At 31.7% G+C, this 16,789-nt stretch overlaps 1 protein-coding gene across 2 annotated transcripts in view; it reads left to right on the forward strand.

The window, feature by feature from the left end:
* Nucleotides 1-16,789, forward strand: part of CHCHD3 (coiled-coil-helix-coiled-coil-helix domain containing 3) — a 315,348-nt gene that overhangs the window by 189,395 nt on the left and 109,164 nt on the right. The window contains exons 5-6 of one of the 2 annotated variants that reach the window (XM_074267890.1): nucleotides 11,182-11,196; nucleotides 12,761-12,844. In XM_074267890.1, coding sequence (XP_074123991.1) covers nucleotides 11,182-11,196; nucleotides 12,761-12,844 — 99 coding nt within the window. The remainder of the gene's footprint in view (nucleotides 1-11,181; nucleotides 11,197-12,760; nucleotides 12,845-16,789) is intronic. The other variant, XM_074267891.1, reaches the window with a different exon arrangement.

Below are 16,789 nucleotides of genomic sequence, written 5' to 3' on the forward strand. Positions count from 1 at the left end.
TTAGCCTTTATATAAGGGAAATTTTCTAAACAATTTGAGCCATTTAAAAATTGAATGGAATACATACAACCTTAGGATTGTACATGGAGAACTAATTGTAACCTCAGAGATCATCTCTGGAAATTCAATCCCAACCATGTTACTTGGGATTCCATCTCCACACAGATTCAGGAATTGATTCCAGATTCTTTAAGGACAACATGGCTGGTGACATTTCTTAGAGAAAACCTCTTTTATGTATAGACCAGACTAAATGACTTCTCAAATCCCTTCTAGTTCTTTAATTTTGTTTTTATCTTTATAATTTGAATTAGTTTCTGAATCCATGTCCTTGACATTTTTATTCCTTTCATAGTGGACAAAATGGGGACAGGCTGAAATTTAAATTTGATATTATCAGTTGAGCAAACCTATTTATGTAGTGTTGTTTAATATTGGAGAAAAACTATTGACAAGCCATTGTATTTAATAAAATTCACTATAATTAAAACCTTTTTTAAAATAGCATCCTTTCATTTCAGTAGTGTCCTTTTAGATACAGTGGTAAGGTATGATTTTTTTAAAGACATTCAATTAGCTAATTTAGATTTACTTGACTACTTAAACCTGTAAAGTAGACATTGTCAGTTTTGAAGATCTTGAGTACAGTGCTTCAGAGATCTTTCTAAATATTATATAAAATTTTATTAGTGGCTTTTATGGAGTTATACATGGCAGGAAAGTGGGGATTATAGCTGATGTGCTAGATGACAGAATAAGGATTCCCCCCAAAAAAATGCTTGTCACACCAGAATCGTAGTGAGATGAAGTTTAATAGCAATATGACGTTTACACTTGAAATTGAAGAAATTCATAAGTTTCACAAATAAGGAAGTATAATTATAGACATATGACAATTTGTATGAAAGAGGTCTGAGTATTAGAGTAGACTGTTGACCTCCCCAACACTAGACAAGTAGTTCTTTTTAAAGATAGAATTCTATTTTGATAATAGGCTATATAGCAAGAGAGGGATAGAATTTAGGAGAGAAATCCTACACTCTTCTGGCTTATTCATCTGATATCTAGAAGATTATCATCTTTGGGGACCTTATTTTAAGGAAATACATAAGTTGGAACATATAGAACTGTGAGGAAACTGGAGAAAATGCCAGACAATAATAAACAGAAGGATCCAGGATATTTTGACTTGGAGAAGAGAAGACTTAGGAGGGAATTGTTATCAAACTTGAACTTTACAAAGGGCAGTGTTTAAAAACAATCAAACAAACAAGCAAAAAAAAAAAAAAATTATTCTCCTTAGCAGCAAAGTAGCACAAAAGAAGACAACATTGGTGGAAATTTTAAGGGGTCATTTTATCTTAACTCAAGTAGAAGCTTCAGAATAATTAAACCTCATCAAAAATGGGATGGACGTCCCAATATGGTAGTGAGCTCTTACTATCTGAAAATCTTCACGCAAAGGTTTCAAAACTACTTATTAGGAATTTTGGAGAAGGAATCTTTGCAGAAATGAAAATTGAAATGTTTGGTCTGTGAAGTTCTTGTCTTCTTTTAGATTCTGTAATAAAGGTGTAAATTCCCCAAGAGAGCCATCATTTTATATTGAGAAGAGCAATAGACTAGGGGTTAGATTATCTAGGACTATTCTGTTCAAGGATCTAACTCTAATTACACTATATTGTACATTATATTGACTATAATTTTGAATAAGACATAACTTCCATGGAACTTTATGATGTTATCTTTGATATGTGTTTATTAAAGTTTCTTAAATAAGCTTTGATATATGAGAAATAAACAGATTCCAGGTGGAAATACTTCACATTTTGTACGAGAGTTGTTTTTTTTTTCAAAAATTAAATTAAATGGTGCAAATATAAGTAATCTCATTGAAAATTTAAGAAATTCACAAGGAAATACTAAAGAAGGGAAAGGGACCTATATGTGCCAAAATGTTTGTGGCAGCCCTTTTTGTAATAGCTAGAAACTGGAAAATGAATGGATGTCCATCAATTGGAGAATGGTTGGGTAAATTATGGTATATAAATGTTATGGAATATTATTGTTCTGTAAGAAATGACCAACAGGAGGAATACAGAGAGGCTTGGAGAGCCTTACATCAACTAAGCTGAGTGAAACAAGCAGAACTAGGAGATCATTGTACACTTCAACAATGATACTGTATGAGGATGTATTCTGATGGAAGTGGATATCTTCAACATAGAGAAGAGCTAATCCAATTCCAATTGATCAATGATGGACAGAATCAGCTACACCCAGAAAAGGAACACTTGGAAATGAGTGTAAATTGTGAGCATTTTTTGTTTGTTTTGTTTTTTGTTTTGTTTTTCTTCCCAGATTATTTTTACCTTCCGAATACAATTCTTCCTTTGCAACAACAACAACAACAACAACAACAAAATTCGGTTCTGCACATATATATTGTACCAAGCATATACTATAAGATATTTAATATGTATGGGAATGTCTGCCATCTAGGGGAAGGGGTGGAGGGAAGGAGGGGAAAAAATTGGAACAGAAGGGAGTACAAGGAACAATGTTGTTAAAAAAAAAAAAATTATCTATGCATATGTACTGTCAAAAAATGTTAAAATTATAAAATTAATTTTTAAAAAAAGAAAAAAAATTAAGAAATTAAAAGCTTGATTGGCAGTTACTTTTTTCTATTGTTGTCTACTTTGTCAGATCTACGACACCAAAGGCCTCAGCACAAAGGGAGGCAGTTAGAATACACTCTTCTATCAAGAGTTATTTCTGAGATGTCTAACTTTAGTAGTACAACAAGATATATATGCTTAAAAATAAAGATTGAATTCCCAAAGAATGGATGAAATATCACAGTGGAAAAGGAAGATATAAACGTTTTAAGTGTAATTATTATTGTTTTCTCCTATATCACAGTAACTGCAGATCATCTTGCTTTTCACATGGTTGTTAGCCTTTAGGTGTTAATTTAACCTACTATGCATGTAGAGATACTTCCCACAAATCCATCTCACAGCTAATAGTTGAGATTGATAAGTAAAGGCACCTTTCTTCTCCATCTTAAGTTAACTTGATCAGAGAAGTTCCACCCAATTAGTTTATTTTATGTGCCTTATCTCTTTTTTATAGTACAGAATTTAAATTGACTGAACTCGTATGACATTAAATTTTCTAAACTAAATCATTTCTGAAATTTAATTTATTCGATGTTTTATACAGCAAATGATTAAGAGCTTTGTCTGTTCAATTTTCAGTGCCCAATTTTGGCTTGATAATGCTTTTCCATTATATATTAATATTTTTTTCTTTGGTGCTAATGTACATTTATCTGTATTTATTTTCTTTGTGTATGGTTAAGATTTGTTTCATTAGTAAAGAGTGAGTGAACCTATTCTTTGAGATACTGTAGAAGACTGATTAGAATCGTTTTTCGTAATACTGTTTTTAAGTGAATAGAGTAAAAAGCCCCTATATAGAAGAGAGAGAATCAGTATATTACTTTTTACCATTAAATCTATGCAATTAGGAATAGAGCCAAGCTTTGTCTAGTCCTAATTATTAGGTATGTGTCTTATATGTTATGAATATGTTCTTATGCAGTTTATAGAAAATGATGAAAAAAAACCAGGCATTTGTATTGTAATACTTTTGAAATTTTGCTTATTTTCTTTGAAAGGAAATAAGCTACAAAATATCACGTAGTTTTCTAAATAATATATTTTTAGGTATAGATTAGCTATTATTCTTATTTTTAGTATCTTTGCCACTTTAGTATCACTGAAAGTGGCCTCACAGAACTACATCCACCTGACAGTATTGTTGCAGGAGGATGGAATTTAGCTTAACAAAATGGACACATTAGCATAGATTAAAACCAAAATACTATTTCTACCTTCCCCCCCAAAAATGTTAGGATCTCATTGTCATTAACTGCTATATTACATTAACTGTTAACATCCTCTTAGAGTACATGGTCTTCATCTTCACTAATTGTTTTTAGTTAGGGGTATGTGCATGTGTGTGATATACCCAAATCAGAAAATAATCACATTGGGGTTGTTGTTTCCTGTCTCATAAAGAAACATATGAAAGCTGTGTGTGTGTGTGTGTGTGTGTGTGTGTGTGTGTGTGTGTGTGTGTGTGTGTGTGTGTGTGTGGGAGAGAGAGAGAGAGGAAGGAAGGAAGGAAGGAAGGAAGGAAGGAAGAAAATAAATATATTACTTCAATATATAGAATCCTTCTGGCTCCTAAGCTACTGAAAAATTTTCATGTTCAGGTCTTCCCCATCTTAGAAAATATTCACTTAAGCCTGCTATTTCCTCAAGCTAACGTTCTATGGGTCTCTTCTTAGCCAGACATCTTAGTAAAAGCTTTTTATATGTGCTGCTTCGATTTCTCTCACTTGCTTCTCAACTCCTTTAAGTTGTACTTCAGATAGTTTTCAAGTTGCCCTCTAATTTCAAAAACCAGCAGCTTTTCCTTACTCATCTTTCTTGGCCTTTCATCAAATGATTTTGACAATTTGACAATGTTGACCATGAGATACTTCCCCCTTTCTTAGTTTTTAGGACTTTACTCTCGATTTTCCCTGTAACTCTGGCTACTCTTTTTCAGTTTCCATTTTTGAATTATTATCCATTTTTTACTCTCTAATGGATAGTATGAATTATAATTTTTCTTGGTCCCTTTTCTTTCTTCATACTCTTCCTGTCAGTACTGCTTCAGACTCCTTGGGTTCAATTATAATTTGCATGCAAATGATTCTCAAATCTGTATTTCAAGATCTAGTTTTTCTTCTGAGCACCAGTCCCACATCCCTAACTGCCTGCAGCCTATTTCGAAGTCAGTATGTGTCAAGCTGAATTTATCTCTTCCTCCAAACCTACCTCATTTTATGAGTTCCCTATTTTTGTTAACTGTCCCAGCACCCTTTAATCAGTCTGGTTTACCAGCTCAGGATCGTTCTCTTCACTATTCCTCACCTCACATCCAATCCACAGCATGCCTTCTCTCCATTCAGCTTAGTGTCCCATCCTTTTATGATGTCTCTTCCCAAAAGTGAAAAGGACAGAAAGAGAATAAACGATAAAAGCTGTACTAATTCTATCTCATCCTCACAACACCTTCAAGGAATTGGTGCTATGATCCCTGTGTTCAGTTGAGGAAATTGAGGGGCAAAAAGAGAAACTTACTCAATTATCAGTTTAAAAAATTTAGGTGATATTTGAACTCAGGTCTTTCTAACACCAAGTGTAGCTTTGGGCCATGTAGATTCTTCAGACTGTTGCAATAGTCCTCAAAATTGGTCTCCCTACTTCCAAGTCTCTTTGTTTTCTCTTCTGAAAGCAGGTATGTGGTGCAGTGGATAGAGCACTGAGCCCAAAGTCAGGAAGACTGAGTTGAAATCTATCCTCAGACACTTAACTAGTTCTGTGACCATGGCCAAGTTACTTAACTGCTTGTCTCAATTTCTTCATCTGTAAAATGAGTTGAAGAAGGAAATATCAAACCACTCCACTATCTTTGCCAAAAAAATCATTTGAAAGGGTTCATGAACAATTGGATAGAATTAAAAACTACTACTATCCTTCCTATAGCTTCTATCCTACTGCTGTACTGGGTTGACTTTGTCATTCTTTTGCATAAAAAGCTCCTTGCTGCACTAGATGAATAAAATGGGAACTACTCTGACATTCAAGTACTTCACAATTGTCTCCATTCTGTTTTTTGAGGCTTATTAAATACCCATTCACATCACTTTGTTCTATACAAATAGCTCTCTTGTTCTTCCTATTTGCCATTTCACTACCAGTTTCTGGAAAATTCTATGTTCCTAGAATGCATTCTTCCCTCACTTCTACCTTAAAGTAGAATCCTTAGCTTCCTTTAGAACTCTGCTTAAGAACCAACTCTTAAATGAGTCCATTTTAAAGTTCCCTCCCTCAAAGCCTGCTAATGAGTCCCTGATAAGTCATTATTTTATTTGTACACAAAACCAACACACACTATACACTCATTAGAAATACATAAATATAAGAAATGTAGCTGTAAGTATATATTAAAACGTGTGTGTGTGTGTGCATGTGTGTGTATTTCTTACATGTGAGTTTGTCATTTCTTCAGTTCATTTTATAAATCCCTTAAGGACAGAAAAGATTTCTTTGTCTTTGTATCTCTAGTACCTAATATAGTGCTGATGTGTGGTAGGTTTTTATTTAATAATAACTAATCAAGTGATTCTTTGTACTGCCACCCCATAGTTCTTGTCTTTCCTTTCATCTTTCATTGGCTTCATTATATATATGTATGTATGTATGTACATAGTAGTTAAATAGAAAATAGTTTAGTCAGAAAGGAAAAACCTACCTACAGACAAAGTAAAATTACAAGATTCCAAGTAGTGTTGGGAATGAATTTAGAAAGATTTGGTCCAGAGCTCCCACAGTTGAAGAGAAAACTGGAAAAGAAGCAGCATCCAAGTTTCATGTTACCTCCTTGGTGATTAGGAAGATATAGCTCACATCCTGCCTCAGTTACTTCCTAGATATGTGACCATACTTATTAAGCTCTCTTGTATTATATATGGCAACAAAACTATACAACTAATTCATCACAAGATCATTGGAACTGATTCGAAGAGAGCCACATCCATCAGAATTGTTCATCATATAATTTTGTTGTTGTATACAATGATCTCCTAGTTCTGCTCATTTCGCTTAGCATCAGTTCATGTAATTCTCTCCAGACCTCTCTGAAATCGTTCTGCTGGTCATTTCTTATAGAACAATAATATTCATATACCACAATTTATTCAGCTATTCTCCAATTGATGGGCATCCACTCAGTTACCAGTTTCTAGCCATTTCGAAAAGGGCTGCCACAAACATTTTTGCACATGTGGGTCCCTTTCCCTCTTTTAAGATTCTGGAGATTGCATCTTAAAGGAAGAAAAAGACTGAGCAGAGTTGAGGAGGAGGTACGCATCCTAAGAATCAGGGGTAGCCACTACAAATGTACAGAGAGTTGGCAAATGATAGATACCATGTTTGAGAAATAGAAGATTTGGCTGGGTTGGGGACTGTGGGTGTGAAGAATAAGCAAAGTTCTTTCAAATGTTTAAATGCTGTATAAATATGAGCTATTGCCATCATGAGGATGATACTCCAAGAACTTCAGATCACTCTTAAAGAAGGGAGTTTTCCCTCTATTTAATAAATTTTTAAATCTTTTAGTTTAGACTTTGAACTATTTTTGTTTAACAAACAAAACAAAACACCTCCATCTGTAAAGTAGTAGTCATTTTTGCAGTTGTATCAGCTCAAATGACCCCTATTGCAATTTGAAATATTCCTATTCTATTAATTTTCTTCCTTCAGAATAGTTGAAGTTTTCTTCCTGATTGCTTTATGAGAAGTTAGTGTGTTAAAGTAGTAAGGGAAGAGTGTATTGTTTTAAATTGCTTTTATCAATATGAAATAACTAAGACAAATTTTTACTGTTGAAATATTTCTTACTGACTTAATTCCTACTTGACTGGACTCCTGACACTTAGATCAGAGTTCTGTTCTACTTAGAAAATTGATTGCAGCATATCAGCTATATGTAGTTAAAATGTATTTAAAATTCCGTGTCTGTTTAAGGCAGGTGTTCTCAAACTATGGCCTGCTGGCCAGATGTACCTGCTGAGAATGTTTATGCGGCCTGCCAGTTATGGCAAATGGACTGAGGGGAGAGGCAGAATGTGAGGTTTTGTTTTTACTAAAGTCTGGTCCTCCAACAGTCTGAGAGACAGTGAACTGGCCCCCTATTTAAAAAGTTTTGAGGACCACTGGTTTAAGGCCAAACTTTTAAGCTTTTTTTCCCACTTAAGCAGTCTGGTGAAGTGTATTGATCCCTTATCAGATCAAAAGGATCCCTTTTATGCATGTTTTTAAATGCATAAAATAAAATACATAAAATTACAAAGGAAACTGAAACAAACACATGATTGTAGGTATACATATATGTTTATGTGTATATATGTTCTTTTTTAAAGCTCACCTGCTTCAGCTTAACAGCTCCAGGTCTAAGGAATAACATTATTAATATACATGCTGTAAGTTTAATACATAAAAGTAACTTTTAACACAATCAGGCTTTGAAGCTAGGACTGATTTGTAAATTTGATCAGTCCTTAAAAGCTAATACGTTAATAAGTTGCATGTAATTTCTTAGTCCTTTGAAAGTGACTTTCCAGAGTATTATAGAATGTAATGCCCAAGTATAATACTTTTGTTAGTATCACTTTGTAAAGAAGTGAACCTCATATTACTTCTCATTTACAGCAAAAGTGGACTATTCATTTAATTGAATACATGCCTACTGTTAATAATATTTTTGTGACTAATTGATAGTCTCAGTTATCATAATGTGCAACTTTGTAACCCATAAATATATTACTTTGCCAGTTTATATTGTAACAATGAATTAATATCATTTGTAACTCTTATAGGTTTTTAAGTTTTTCTTAAGATGATATTTGCATCTCTTAAAATCTGAATACAAATGTTATTTCCCAATTTCTTGATTCTTTAACATTGATCGATTTTGCATACTCTTGTCCCACATGTCTTTTCTGCTACTATGGAGAATGCCACATTTTTATTGTTTCATTTGCCCATATAAGCACTAATGTGTTTCTTTATACTTTTGGTGTATTAACCATATGTTATTGTAAAAGATAAAATATACCTCACAATTAATCATATATGTTTCAAATCTTTACTGATGTTTGATGGGGGTATGGAGGAAAATGAATAATCACTTGGATGTTATGTTTTAGATTAGCATCTAAATAATATGTCTTCTCCAAAGTATAACATTATAAAAATGGAGAAAATATTTGTTTTTTGTACTTTGAACTATTACAATTTAAAAAAAATTTTTTTTTTTAAAAGAAACTCTACCTTAGATGGAACTGGTTAATTTAAGCCCAACAAGTTTTTCCTGAAGACAGAATCCTTGCCTTAACATTTCTTGTATTGAAATATAAAGTACTGAGAGAGAATGACATCATCTTAATTGATTGTGATGTCACTGTGTTCAGAAAAACATACTTTGTATTTTTAGTTAGTCCTTTGCCCAAGAGCCTCTAACTGCTAAGAAGATTGAGGTATCATGTTGGAAACTTGCAGTTATGGTGACACATCAAAGAAAACAGAGGTAAAGATAAAAGTTCCTATTAGAAAAGTTTGAAAAAATGTAGATTTCAATGATAGTTAGAGAAACTTGAGTCAACAAACAATATTTTTGTTTTCTTAAAAGTAATTTTAATTTATTTCTTTTGTTAAATTCTTTAGAATTTCATGTTAGCGTATGTAAAAATCATCTACCTTCTTTAACCAAATTGAATTGTCTTTTGTGCCTAGTAAATAAATATAACCTTCAAAGAAGGAAGATGAATTTTGATTAAAAAGCAAAAATCAATTTTATGCACATATTTACATATGTACATTTCCATATGATTATATCTATATTTACATACATACAAGCTTCTTCAGAATGCTTTCATACTTTTTAAAGGTGTTAATGTGATAGGTTTTTTTATATTTTAATTCTACTTTATTGTCTTGTTTTAATTTGAATAGTATAAATAAGTCAAATTCTGACCAAATCATTTAATTTTTTTTTAATCCAGAGAATTTCCATAATATTATTTCCCATTTTGTTTTGTTCTTTAGGTTGAGTTATATTCACTATCTTCTACAGCTGTCTGTTTCTTATAACATGAGTTTACAGTTATCTACTGTTACTTTCTATCACATCATCACATTGTTTTTAAAGGAATAGACTGAAGTATGGCTATTCTATTTTTTGTTTTTATATCTTTACCACACATAGACAAAAATCATGTGATTAAGGTGTGTGTATACAGGTATTTATGGGGGGAATTCTTGCATACATAAGGTCATTTTTATGCAAGCATACAATCACTCTTTGAATCTCAGAATATATTCTGGTAATGTAGTCATATGATAGTTTTATGATATTTTCATATGTTTTATATTGTCTGATATTGGGGGTAGCATTCTCTGGAGTCTTTATTATATATAGTTGATTTTTAGTATATTGCTTTTAAATTTTTCAAGGAGTAAATACTACAAAGACAGAGTTTATTTCTAATTCCCTTTATGTTCGAATGCACTATTCAAATTATATTTCAGTGGCTGGCTAAGTGCCATCAGTAGGGATCAAACAATACATTTACTAGTATTGCATAATATCACCTAAAGCTTTCTGAATTATATGAGCATTATGAGTAGGTATAATGGAATGCTTATTACATTTTCTCTGTATATCTTTTAATTCACCATGTAGCTATATATGAGCAAAAGAAAATTTTAGTTTTAGTGGGTAATCTTAGATATCTAATGAAGTTGCTGAGAGGAAAGTAGATGATAATACTATTAATGGTTTGGTAGAGGAAATGATTTCCATATCATATAGCTGTTATTCTAACTAAATCCTCTTGTACTATTAAAATCATTACAAAATTGTCCACTCTCAGATTCTATACTAGTCTCCTCCCATTTGCTTAGGAGGATAACCCTGGATATGTGATTCCTATTAGCGTTCAAAAAGCCGTTGTTTTTATAATCTGTAAGTGATATTTAATTCTTTTGTCATGAGGAAATTTTCCTTCTATAATAGAAAATGAAAGAAGGGTCAGTAACAGTGGTAGTTATTATTTGGTCATTCATTCAATAAGTGCATAATCTTCTATCTTCTAATTGATCATATTTAGAGATGTGAAGGTTACTGCTTTAAAAAAAATATTGGGTGGATATTAACATTTGTGACATCTCTGATTTGATTATCTTCTTGGTGTCTTGGCAAACTTGCTTTATGAAGATATAAAAGAACATAAAAATATATGTTTATCTTCACCTTATCTGAATTTTTTGAAATTTCCTTTGACATCTTCTTATCATACCATAAGAGAACAATGACATTTACTGGTTCCCTCATTAAGGGAAACTTAATGTCCTGTAAGTTTAAATAAGCAAGCATTTACTCTATTGCCTTCTGTGTGCTTTGTATTTGGAAATATATTGGCAAATTGTTTTTCAATAATTTCTTTTAAAAATCATTTATCATAATGTCATTTATAAATTTTTATTTTACATGCTTCAGGACCTAGAAATTCAGGTAAGTTGTTAAAAAAGACCTGTAATATACATAAATGGGTTCTAAACTTGGACACTTAAATCATCTTGAGAAACCTTTGTATAATATGGGAAGGAAATCTTTTCAGTCAGCAAGCTTGTCATTTGTCATTAAATGCTTGTCATTTGCAAAGCACTGTGATAAGTTCTGGGGGTACCCAAAAATTGTAATATCAGGGAAACTTTTAATCCTTATTTTTAAATTAAGACGGATAGTTATTAAACATTGATTTGAAAGTATTCTTGATTTAAGCTAACCTGTTATTTGACTTTTCTCAAAGATATGAAGTTAAGACATATTCTTTGCTTTTAAGTAATTTAGGTCTAAATGTGGAAAACAGGTGCTACAAAGATGGTTATCACTTAGGAATTCTTAGAAGATTAACATGATCAGACTTTCTTTGAACTATGTGGTTTTGAGTTAATCCTTGAAAAATACTAAATAAGCTCTTTCAAGCTAAAGGACCGACATAAGCAAAAGTGAGTTAGACAGGAAAAAGTAAATTTTGTACAACCTCTGATATAGAAGCCTAGAACATGGAACAGGAACAGTCAGAAAATACCTACATTGAGAAAATTGAAATGAAGAAATGAATTTAGAGAAGTGAGAGTGGAGAATGATATCCTGTAGATGAAAAACAAAACTGGTACAGTGTCATGGAAGGAACAGAGGGGATATTTAAAATGCCTTTTTGTCTAAAGACACTTTGTGAGTTTTTTGCTTTGTTTTTGTTTTTGTTTTTGTTTTTGTTGAGGCAGGACTCCTGGTCACTATCATCTGTGGAGACATTTTTTCTCAGTAGTTTCAGATGAATTTAAATGGGCTATTTGCTGCTTTAAGAATTTCTTGATCTTCAGAATAATTCATCATTCATATACTTTAATTATCATACTTTTAAAAGTATAGCAAGTATTTTATTTTTATTCTTGTTGAAAATGAGGTTTAGCAAATCAGAGTTGTAAAATAATAGCTTTCCCAAGCATATTCAACTACCATTATTTCAGCAATTTGCTTTTGTTCTCTCTTCTACCTCCACTCTTTATTCTCTGTAACTCTTAAAAGGACATTTAATAGTATGAAGAAAGTAATTTCATATCTGAATATCTTCTCTTATTACTCAGAAAGTTCCCAAAACATAGGATACACATACAATATCTTACATAGAAATCTTTAAATTCAAAGATAATCGTTAGTCTAATTTGTATTTTGAATAAAAAGTGAGCATAAATGCTTTAATAGTAGTTCTTGAAATGACTTTTTTTCTAGAGGAGTTAAAAACCAGTGTGCCTAGTGCTGTAATCTGACATTTCCAAGTAAGTTGGGACAAAGTAGGATGCAGCTGTTAGACAAGAAAAAACCCACAATGCATATTCATTCTTTACATTTAATACAGCAATCATCTATCTTATTAATGTTTTTCTTAGGCAGGGACCTAATAGATTGCAGAGTTTTCAATTGTGTATATTTATTTCTTACAACCTTTATTTCACTTTTACTTTGCTGTTGCTGCTTTTTCTTGATATAATGTTTTCTTTTATTATTTTAGGCTAAGCAGCTGGAAGAGAAAGACAGAGTGCTAAAAAAACAGGATGCTTTCTACAAAGAGCAGCTGGCTAGACTGGAAGAGCGGGTATGACCATTTAAAATTATTACTATTTTATAATTTAAATAGGTAACTTTGGGACACTCAATACTTTGGTAGTTGCACAACATTTGTAATTTCCTCATTGTGTGTAATTCCCTACATTGACATAAATCTCAGGCTGGTGAAAATTGCCATGGCCTAAAATCCATCATCTAAAAGACTTTTTGCAATTAATTAGGCTTATCCTTCGATGACACCCTCAGTCTGATAAGATCCACTGAATAGGCTCTCTCCTGAAAACTAAGATAAAAAAGATAAAAAACTTCCAATATGTGGTAGGTCTTTATTGAGGGAAATCCTTACTTTCAAAATAAATAATTTGAATTTAGAATCTAGAATAACTAATTATTTAAATTTAATTTTAAAACAAAACTAGACTAATCAACAGTAGCTAAATAATAATATTAATAAATAATAATTTAGAAATTAAACTAATGAATAAAAGCTACAACTTTTTGGTGAGGATCAGTAGATAAAACTTTTTTTTTTTTTTCCATAAAGAATAGCATTTCTACTTCCATAATTTCCTGTGTGGACATAATATTTAGAGTGAAACACTTTATTTTATAGCATAGGAGATAGGTACTAGACTAAGGATTTCTTTCATGTATGGTATGCCTCGACAAGTTATTGTCTTAGAGATTTAGCGTGCATAGTGATTGATGATGTGTCTTACCAGGGTCACAAAATGACATATGTGCCCAAGAGTGGACCTGAACCTGCCTCCAGGGTCAAGCTCTTTGCTATATCATAGTGGCATTCTTTTATCTTACAGAAAGTTCTTTTAAAATGTTTTTCTTGTGCATTTAAAATCAGATGGTCTCTGAATGATTTAATATCATATTAGAAAATAGCAAATAACTCTTACACTTGGAGTAAGAAATAGAAAGCAAATAGATTTTATTTAGTAGGTAGCAGATAATGATCATAACTGTGTTAGAATTTTTGTTTTCTCAGCTCTTACCACAAGACCTAGCAAACAATAGATTCTCAATAAATTCTTGGTGACTTTTGACTGGTGAAATATCTTTAAAATGTTAAAAACATTTTACTATAATTCAAAATAATGGATTAATTAATCTTATCTCCTGTTGTTATGGTTGAAAAGTCAGGATAGGTTTTTGATCCTGATTGTTATTTGTAATTTTTTGCCTGGTGCCTGACATAGAGTCAGCATGAATAAATGCATATTCCTCTCCCCCTCTTCTATTTTTCCCCTTCACCATCTATACAATGTAGTTCAGAACACATGTATTTCTCTTTCTGGGAGAAAGCATTTCATAGAATTTTTAGCAAGGGAAAGTACTTCATTAACTTTTTAATGATATATAAATGTTAGGAGTTGTTAATTTCCAGTATTCTAGCACAGAAAATATTTTCCTATAGAAGCTAGGTTATGTAAATGACTACCCTCACAAAAACTTTAATGTAAAATCTATAAAGCATTTATGGTATTTACTATGTTAAGATAGGATTTCACAAATGGGTAGACAATGTAAACTTCGCAAATGGACTTTTAGGTGCACAAATTGTGAACTGCTTTTGTCATTGATATAATTTTCTTTGTTTAGTGCTTTTAAGTAAAATTTTCTCTTTTACTTAAATACTTTGAAGAATTCTAATTGGCAAGAAAGAAGTACTAATGCAATGACCTTAGAATGTTATATTGCTTCTTTAGTAAAGTCATGTTGGACTTAAGAGCTTAAATAAAATATTCATAGTGGTCTCAATGATCTCAGCACAATGAGAAGTTTTAAAAGCAACATTTAGTAGTATTGAGGAAGAAAAAAAAGCTAAGAATTGTGGGTTTCTGGTTATTCTGTTTCTATCTGCCTTATGATCATCCGTATTCTTGGAGTTTATTTCAAGTTGTGCTACAATTGATATGTGCCCTTTGAAAGAATAGCCAACTGCTTCTAAGCTAAAGACAGGAGGCGGCCATTTAAGATATTAGATTATTTCCTTCTTTTCTTTTAAAAAATGTTATCAATATATTCTCTATATTTCTTAATGTAGCCTTAAACAGGCATGCCTTATTATAATTTTTAAGGGGAAAAAAAAAATAAGTTCATCTGAACTAACATATCAGATGACTTTGATATTATTTTTGATGACTTTGATATTATCTATGCAATGGTCTTTCTACTTAAATCTTCTGCTTTCCTCCCCCATCCCCATCTCTACAAAGAGGAGAACATCTTCTATCTTGTCAAGACGAAGCTTGGTTGTTAACATAACTGAATTTTATTTTCTTGGTTTTTCCCTTTTATATTGTAGTTATTGTGCATGTGTGTATATTGTTTTCCATTTATGCTTACTTCATTTTGAGTCAATTCACATTTGTCTTTTCATGCTTTTCTGTATTCATTACTTATAATGAAATAATATTCTGTTACATTTATAAATAACTACAATTTATTTAGCCATTATCCTACTAATGGATCCCTATTTATTTTCCAGTTTTTTCTGTCCCCCCAAAATACTAATATAAATATTTTGATGTATCCAAGGTCTTTCTTCTATTATTAACTTCTTTTGATATGACATGATTTTAATATTAGATTATTTGTGATGACAATAGTAGTGATATTAAACTATTTCTAAGCAGTTATTTGGTTTCACAATTTCAGTGTCTTCCTTTCCACACATTCTTTTTTATTGTCCCTTGAGATTTAAGCATTGAATAATTAATTTTTTCAGTCAACAAACATTGATTAAATATGTTCTGGTTGTAGAAAATCTTGTTCGTTGTTGAGAAAAACTTCAAGTTGAGATAAAGAAATTCATGGAATTTGCAGTGTAGAACAAGGAAAAGACATGAATTTAAGGCAAAAGGCATACCACAAAGGATCATATAATGACTATATTAGGGAAGTATAAGAATCAAGTGCTTTGTGAAGCCTAAATAGGGAAGTTAGATAACATGGAACTACTAAAATATTTTAATGGGGGACTAACACGCACAGAACTCTGCCTAAGCAATATTAGTAAGCATCTAATATAAAGAATTAGTTGGCAGTAGGGCAAACATAGAGAAATAGGCTATTGTGTTAGGCAACTAGTTAGAGCTCTGAACCTAGATCAGAAAGCCCTGAATTTAAATCTGACTTTAGACACTTAACTAGTTGTGTGATTCTGAGCAAGTTATTTAAAACTTTAGCTCACCAGGCAACTCTGTTAGGGCTGTAATTTTCAGAAATATTTTTGATCTGCACCAGTGGAAGGAATCAAAATCAGATATTTTTTGGATTTAACCTTGTCTTCATCATTTATTGCTTTAAGACCTTGGGCAATTTCTCTGAACCTTAGCTTTCTTCACTGTTTTCTCATCTGTGAAAATCAAAGTAATAATTTTAGTAATGAATACCAAAAATGCCTTATTTCCAAGACAGACTATCAAAGTTATTATGAAATTCTAAAGAAAGGTTATATGCAAAAGGAAGGATCTCAGAGCTAGAAGACAACTTGAAAGTTCTCTAGCGGAGTTTATACCTAATTAGGAATTTATCACTTTTTAAGGCAACTTGTTTTACTTCTGGATAACACTAAGTATTAAGAAATATTTCTGCAGACAGTATTATGGTATCCTCTACCTCACTGCAATTCTTAACCATAGTTGTCTGAGGCTAATCATAACTCCATAGAAAGAAATAGAAATTTGAAGATATGTCTTAGAAAGTTAATTTTCTCCTAAAATATGCTGATATTGGGATCAAGAGAGCTATAAAACTGGGTGAGATTTGTCATCTAACCTGCATGTCTGGATTAAAAAATATGTGAACGATATTCTTTGTAAAATCCAAACAACAAAGTTTTTCTTTAAAAAAAAAATTTTTTTTTTCCAAATGTAACTTTGCACAAATGACATCCTAATTGCACAATATTTCAAACACTGCAAGTTCTTCTGGATGGAAGAAATTCCAATGCATT

Source organism: Sminthopsis crassicaudata, chromosome 5 (assembly GCF_048593235.1).
Source record: "Sminthopsis crassicaudata isolate SCR6 chromosome 5, ASM4859323v1, whole genome shotgun sequence".
NCBI classification, from domain to species: Eukaryota; Metazoa; Chordata; class Mammalia; order Dasyuromorphia; family Dasyuridae; genus Sminthopsis; species Sminthopsis crassicaudata.